General features: G+C 34.6%; 1 protein-coding gene across 2 annotated transcripts; it reads right to left on the minus strand.

Moving 5' to 3' along the window:
- Nucleotides 1–217: 217 nt before the first annotated feature.
- LOC112509464 (protein KINESIN LIGHT CHAIN-RELATED 3-like) lies at nucleotides 218–4328 on the minus strand. 2 transcript variants are annotated; one of them, XM_025114437.1, is made up of 4 exons: nucleotides 4211–4328; nucleotides 2975–3675; nucleotides 1777–2818; nucleotides 218–640 (listed from the first exon to the last, which is right to left on the minus strand). In XM_025114437.1, exons 2-4 carry the CDS (start codon nucleotides 3630–3632, stop codon nucleotides 430–432), a joined length of 1911 nt encoding a protein of 636 aa, XP_024970205.1. In that variant the 5' UTR covers nucleotides 3633–3675; nucleotides 4211–4328; the 3' UTR covers nucleotides 218–429. The 2 variants fall into 2 exon arrangements, with proteins under 2 accessions (XP_024970205.1, XP_024970204.1); XM_025114436.1 differs by having other exon boundaries at nucleotides 1777–3675.
- Between the last annotated feature and the right edge of the window lie 3839 nt (nucleotides 4329–8167).

Below are 8167 nucleotides of genomic sequence, written 5' to 3' on the forward strand. Positions count from 1 at the left end.
TTGGAACCATAGTTTGTATTTATTCAAATTGTATTAATATGTAAAGACCAAGTGTAACTTATATCATCGTTAAATCTTCTCAAATAAAACCAGTGAAACTTCAAAATCATTAAAATTTACGACTCTCATCACATTGCACCGGTACACAACTAGTATATATAAATAAATAGGTACTAAAAAGACACACGTGGAAGAGATTCTGAGAAAAACATGTCATGATTGTACAAACATCATCAGTTTCTTGAACGTGTATAATAAGAATAAGAATAATAATGTACAAATGAGTTCAAAGCCACCTCACATCATAAATAACCTTATAAAAAAAGTACAACCCCAAAATAATATGCAAAAAAAAACCCCTACTTTCTCAACTTTTTTGTATTTTTGTTCCAAATATACATATAATTATGTGTTTATCAACTCATTACCTTAATTATTTGCACCATTCTTTGTTGTCGATTCATTGCTGGAGTCAAGAAGGTGTTCCAATGATCTGTTTTTTCTGGTTCGAACCTTCCCCGCCTCTTTCAGCAACTCGGCTAACCGCCTCTTTTCGTCATCCACGTCCGGGTGCGCAGTCCCCAGCTTTTCTTCCCTCATCACGACAATATGTTCCAAGATTGCAATCGCATCGTCCAATCTGGTTTAAAAGGGTAATTTGTTGGTTTTAAGATGTTGATTTGCATATGTCGTAACACGGACCATCAAACATATACATAAGTATGAACTTCCGTTTAGAGAGAGATTCAAAGGGTTTACATGTGGTTTCAAAGCAGGTCTAGTACCACCTAGTGACTCAACAAGCACTTTCACATCCATTTGAGGGACGTGTTGCAGACTTGAAGTCTCATATCAGCTAGACATGGACAATCAAACTTGTACATATTCGGAAACCTCCCCTTAATACTCTCTCTATAAAGGTTCTTCCAGAGAGATTCAAAGGGTTCAACGTACCCTAATTGGGTATCTAAGTTGGGGTCTAACACTAGGGACTCAACACAATGTTTCACCTCCGTTTGAGGGGGCGTGTTGAATCCCATACCAGCTAGACTCAGACCATCAGACCTGCATATGTAGGAACCTTCCCTTATGCTCTCTATAAGGCTACTTTTAGAGACTCAAAAGGTTCCACGTATCCTAATATGGTATCACGGCCAGGGCCTAGCGTCACCTAATGACTTAACACACTCTTTCACCTCCGTTTCAGGGGGCGAATTGGAGTCATATCGACTAAACACAAACTATAAAACCTATATATATATATATATATGTAGGCTTGAGTTCCAATGAGAAGGAGAGTTAAAGTGAGCAGCGTAAGAAAGGATATCCACCCTTGGATGCACATTAAGATGAGATGCATCAAATCAATCTCCATATCAAGCACGATTCATGGGTGCATTTGAGAATTAAAGTGATCAAGGGTCCGGATCCCCTTCCTACGTTTCTCATCTTAACTTTTTTCTCACACGATCCTTCGTCTGTATATGTATATGTATATATATACGGGGTTGGGTTCCGGTGAGAAAGTTAAAGTGAGAAGTGTAAGAAGGGATCTCCACCCTTGGTTACACATTAGGATGAGATACACCGAGATGAGAGACATCAAGATGCCTCGGATCAATACCCATATCAAGTGATTCATGGGTGAGTTTGAGATTACAGGTGATCAAGGGTCCGGATCCCTTCTCACGCTAATCACCTTTAACTCCCCTCCTCACACGATCCTTCGGCTATAAATATATATATAGGAACCTCTCATCTCTATAATAGCTTTACCTGCCAACAGCGTCATAAGTGGCAGCAAGATTGCTGTAAACGGCCAGTGTATCGGGGTGGTACGAGCCACATTCATGCTCCAAGACGTTTCTCGCTTCTTCAAAAAGGTCTAGAGCTTCGTTTATAGCGTATTGTTGCACACAAGTGAGTCCCATTTGGTTAAGTGCGATACCGAAAAAAGCGGATTTCTTCTCACCGCTAGCACGGAGCTTTGCTGTGGCGTTCTCGAAAGAAGCATACGATTCGGAGTATTTTCCCAACACGTAATACATGACTCCCATCTGGGCTTCAATGCCTGCGATCGTGTTTTGCTGGCCAGGAGCATCGTTGTATATCTTCAACGCCTTTTGTAACAACTTGAGTGCGTGATCAAGCTCGTTCATCGATTCATAAATAGCGGAAACATCCGTGAAACCAGACGCGATTTCCTCTTGAGGGATCCCGGGGACGGGCTTTTCGTATATACGAAGAGCGTTTTCACAATAAGATTTCGATTCTCTTAATTTCCCAGTCTTGTTATATAAATCCGCCAAACGAACGTAAACCGAAGCAACCGCCGGATAATTCTCCCCTTTCGACGATTTAAGAGCATTGAGCGCCTTTTGGTAAGCATGAACAGCCTCGTCGAATCTCGATAGTGATAAATACGCATCTCCAATGCTTAAATCCACAGAAGAAACCTCGTGTTCTTGCCCATTTGCCACCATCGCCATACTAGCCAAAACCAGATGCTCGAGAGCAGCCTCGTGATCGCCTTTTGTTTCACATATAAGTCCCATAAGCTTTCTATCGGCTGCTTCTTCTAACGAAGCTGGTAAACCATTTTCTCGATGGATTTCAAGCGCCATCTGACAAAGCTTCTCGGCCTCATCGAATTGCAAAGCCTGAACATGAGCTTCAGCAAGATATCTACAAGTCTCACCAACTCTTGGGTCAGTTTCACCCAAACTTTTCCGCTGTACCTCCAAGCCCGACGTGTAACACTGCAACGAATTTTCGAGTTGACCCAACATGGCATAAGTATCACCCAACTGCATATAACCTGCGAATTTAGCGAGTGCATGATCTTGACCTTCCTCAATCACCGAAACGGTAATGGAGTTCTCAAGGATCGGAATAGCTTCATTATACTGGCCTAAGTTACAGTAAATGGCTGCGGTTACGTGCAAACACATAACGACATCTAAACTGGGCTTACCATTAGTGATTTTCTCAAACGATTTTGTTGCTCGAAGAGCTAAATCGAGTGCTTTTCGAGAGTTATCACCAGCAGCCATCAAATCCCGAGCTTGTTTAAGCAAATATGGACCAAGATCCAAGTTTTTATCACCAACAGCAGGTTTTTTGGCATTTTTATCGTTTTGCTTCTCGATTAGAGGCTTCTTTGGATGGGTTTTGCTCTTACAATTTGATCCAGAATTCACTTCTGAATCCAACTTCAATTCAGAAGCTTTCTTGGATTTCTTTGATGAGACAGATTTCGAGCTTTCTTCCTTCTCTTCGACCTTAGAAATGTCTTCATCTTGCTTGATGATCTCCACTTCTTTCGACTCTCCTCCCACCAGGTGTCTTAACTCCGAATCAATCCGGGATTCTTCCCCATCTGATCCGTAGCTAAGCCGAGATGGAGATTGATCAGAACTCTGCATCTCACACACATTATCGTAAAGTTGTTCGATAGAAGGTTCGACCACTAAACTCGAACTGTTTCCAGTACCCACATTATCAACAGACTCAGCACCATCAGGTGGGTTGCTCAAATCCAAATTATCCTTAGTTTTCGACAAACTCCCATTCTCAGGCATTTCATCGATCACCTTATCTTCATGGATTTCATCCAAAACCAACCCAGGCATCTCTCACTACGCCACCGAAATCAATGCTGGTTTTGAATAAATTCTGTCAAGAAAAATACCCAAATAGCAAAACAAAACATTAACCATCCACAGTTGTTCCAGATATAGGTTTGACAAATCAAACGTTAACAAATCACCAACAGTAGAAAAGGGAAAATTTGAAGGAAAGGGCAAATAGAGTTAAAACGAACAATAATAGCATAAAAAGTTATGGATAACAGATCATAAAGAGACGCACCCATTGTTTTAAAAATCTAAGTACACATTAAAAAGCTCCAAAGGGGGAACATTAGACCCAGTAAAGTTGGATCTTTTCAAAAGTAAATTAACAGCTCATTCAAGAGAAAAAGAAGCTTCAAGTTAATTAAAAATACGAACACACTGTTCTATAGACCACATAAAACAGATCTTATGGAATCATATACCCTACAGATTCTTCCATTTTCCACTGAAACCCATCGGAAAACAAGAAAACCAGATGAAACAGAACCCAAAAATTGGAACTTTATGCACAGTTGACCTCTTTTAACTGAAGAAAATTCATCAAAAATCAAAGAAAAATTGGGGAAAGGTCGTACCTTAGTGAGAACCCATGAAGGAACTTTGTGCAAATTTAAGCTTTTTGCTGGATATTATACAGAAAAAGATAAAGATACGTTGTATCTTTTGCCAAGTGGAGCTGATGAGACAGGTGATAAAGAGAAGACAAAAGGGGGATTGTGATTTGTGAATTGTGAATTGTGAATTGTGAATTGTGAATGAGAGCTTGGTAACAAAATGTAGAAAGATTTCGTTTTTTCTTTTTCTTTAGGGGAAAACGATGGTTTCTTGGGGGGGGGGGGGTTCTCAGAAGGCTTTTTTTCTTCTGGACTTGTTTTTTAGCTGTTTGTTTGCATTTGCTAAATATAGAGGAATTTGGCGATGTGTGAAATGACGGATATGGCCCTGGTGGGTAGTGGGTTCGTGTTGGGTAAAATGTTAAAAAAAGAATTAGACACAGGGTCACAGTCGATTGTATAAGATTACTTTGGAACGGTGCAATCACTTGGTGGTGGACGTTCCTTCTTTCACACAAGAAAATGGAATCCTAAGCAATCTTAAGATTTTTTATTTATTTTTAAAGAAAAGAATCAAGAAACCGATATTTAGTGTTGGAAAGTGGCATGACGCATTGCTATGGAAGTCAAGTCTTAGAGTGGAGCCACAAGGATTAATGTGTCGGTGAACCCAAACTTTGACGCTATAACAAGGTAATAACGAGTTATGTTGATAATGTAATCATATCAAATTAATGATAGGACAATCTAAAAAAACATGGCGGATCTCTATAAGACACAAAATAAACCCAATCAAGCCAAATTATATGATTAACAATTTCATCGTACCAAATATTGAAGACGATCTAAAATATTTTTGATTGAACGTTAAAGATTGAGTCTATAAACCAGAAGGGTGGTGCTTGATTGGTTTGAGTTTGGCTACAAAGGTCAAAAGTACCTGGAGGTCTCAGGTTTAAATCCAATGAGGAATAGAAATCCCCTTGTGGCAACGGAGGTTCAAATGCGACTATTTGCAAAGCAAGTGGTCGTCATGGGATTAGTCGGCTTGCATAGCGGATTGGATATCCAGGTTAATCAAAAAAAAAAGATTGAGTGTATATATTGTTTTAGTTTCTTGTAAGCGTAACCTAGTCGATATCTATGTACATTTTTGGTAAATTATGTAATAAAATCGAAGGACTAACTCATAAAACTAAATGCCAAATTTGGTTTAGAATATCACATCTTCAACAAATACAATCAAATATAGTTTAAACTTACAAATCAGTATTTCTTTTATTTTTTTATAAAAAAAATTGATAAATTTAACGATCGAGTTGGTAATATATCTGAATCATCAAAAAAGAATTATTTGCAAGCCATATATATAATAGATCAATTTGCAATACAAAATTTGTCACAAACATCAACCTTAAATATGGTGGTTGTTATCCAGTGAAACATTTATTGGTACGTAAATTGACGCAATAACTAGTTACGTTTTTATGGTCTATAAATACACATAACTTCTTTTAATTTCCTTATTTAACAACATCTGATCCTTGGATTTTTTGAAATTTATACTTTTGGTAATTTTGAATTAAAATATTAATGCAAGGACATTTTAGGTATTTTCTCTCTCCTCTCCTCTCTTCCCTCTCTGTCCCTCGTCTTCCGGTGATACCACTGTGATACCTAAAAATATTAATTATGTTAAACAAAAGACATTGTACGATACCCAAGCACATATAAGATGCATTGTGATACCACTGTGTTACATCTCCGATCGATTACACAAACGACCTTAGTGTGATACACAAACGACCTTAGTGTGATACACAAACACATATAAAATGCATTGTGATACCACTGTGGTATCACCGGAGGACGGGGGACAGAGAAAGAAAAGAGAAAGTACCTAAAATGTCCTTGCATTAAAATTTTAATTCAAAATTACCAAAATTATAAATTTATCTATTAATTTGTGGTTGAGAATGGACCTCACGGTTAGCATAAACTAATTAATTCTCATTTGATTATATACGTACGTATACATATATATATATATATATATATATATGTATATATGTATATATGTATATATATATATATGTGTATATATATGTATGTACCATAAACTACTAGTTGTGTACCCGTGCAATGCGGCGGGAGCCATGAATTTTAACGATTTTGAAGTTCCACTGGTTTTATAAGATAAGGTTTAACGATGATATACACTTGGTCTTTGCATATTAATACAATTTGAATAAATAAGAGTTATGGTTCCAATTACAAAACTATCGATAAAAAAATTGTATGACAGTTTAAAATCCAATATATTTAAAATCCAACATATTTAAACGACTCCGCAAATGTATTCGATTTACACCAAGAGCAAAGAATCAAGAAACTTGAGTTTTAAGGTAAACACTCAAAACCAATAAAGAAAACTACAAATTTGACAGATCATAATAAGTCATGAAAAGACAAAAAAAGATGAGTTTTAGAATGAAATTTCAACTGATTACCCTCTTTTTTGTCTAGAAACTCAGATTATGGTTGAACTAATACATGTATATATATATATATATATATATTTCAAAAAAACCCAAGAACATATTAATTCAAAACATATTATACAGTGCAATTTGGACAGTCTAACCCCAAAATATATAGTATATATATAAATAAATAACTATAAAAGTATAAATCATAAATATTAAAAATATTTTTTCATAGTATATATAATATATAATAATATAATTAAGTCAAAAACTATCCAATATTTGACTCATTTCGAATGTATTAACGAGACGATTATAATGGTGTAACTTGTTAAAATAAAAATGTATTTTTTAAACATGTTTTAATTGATATACGATTATGTATGTTAATTTGATAAATGTTTAAAATGAAACATTTAAAAGTAAATGATGTAAAGTAAATTAATTAATTAATTATAGGGGTATAAAGTGTAAATTTAAAATTATAATTTTAAAAAAATTGGTTGTGAGAGGGTGAGTATATGTGATGAGAGGAGCGGGTAAAAAAGTGAGTATAAATAGTATTTTAATCATTTAGTATTTTAATACTTTAAGACTTTTGCTAAATTTACTTAATAAAATAGTATAGGATATATATACACTAAAAAGGTTGGTATGAATGGAATAAATATGACATATTTAAAGAGTTGTTGGATGTATCTTAAAAGAAATTGTTGAGCATATGAATTTATTATTGAATTTTTTTGTTTTTGATGAAATATAAAAATTACAAAAGTATAAGTTAATTTTGAGAAATTTCATAAATGTTAATGAGGTGGCGTAGGCTGGCATAGTATTAATATTAATATTAGTATTAGTAGGTACACAAACACCATTTTATTATTTATTTCTTCTTTCAATCATTTTTCAATTATTATTATAAGTATTAAAAATTAGATTTATATTTTTAAAAGAATATGATTTAAATACAACAACATTTATTAAATGGAAAACCAAGTAATGACAAGTATCCATTTTCTTTTTCATGTTTTATATTAAACATGTTATCTGTGTATTTGTATTACAACAACACTGATTTTCGACATCGTGCGATGATCAAATTTTATGTTGATGAAAAAATTTTAAAAAAAAAATATTGACTATTTTTATGTGTAAAAGTGATTCATCAGCTTCATTTTCTAAATCGATTGTCTTTGATACATTTTTTTACAGGTATCAATCTAAAGATTGAAGCAAAACAATGTTGAAACTGTTAAGTTGTATGAAACAAAAAAGTAAATTCACAAAATGAAATCAATCTAGTTTTGGACATGATTCAAAATCATTGAAGGTCAAAAAAACAAACTCCGAAGAATGTTTAACCAATTTACATTATCGTAGAACTTTGATTTTTCAAATGAAACACTAAAAACATATATTGGTAATCAAGAAGTGAATGTAAAAATTAAAATCTACTGTTCGTTCGTGAGTAACAATGTAATATCAAAATAAA

Source organism: Cynara cardunculus (genome assembly GCF_001531365.2).
Source record: "Cynara cardunculus var. scolymus isolate 2C chromosome LG 3, CcrdV1, whole genome shotgun sequence".
NCBI classification, from domain to species: domain Eukaryota; kingdom Viridiplantae; phylum Streptophyta; class Magnoliopsida; order Asterales; family Asteraceae; genus Cynara; species Cynara cardunculus.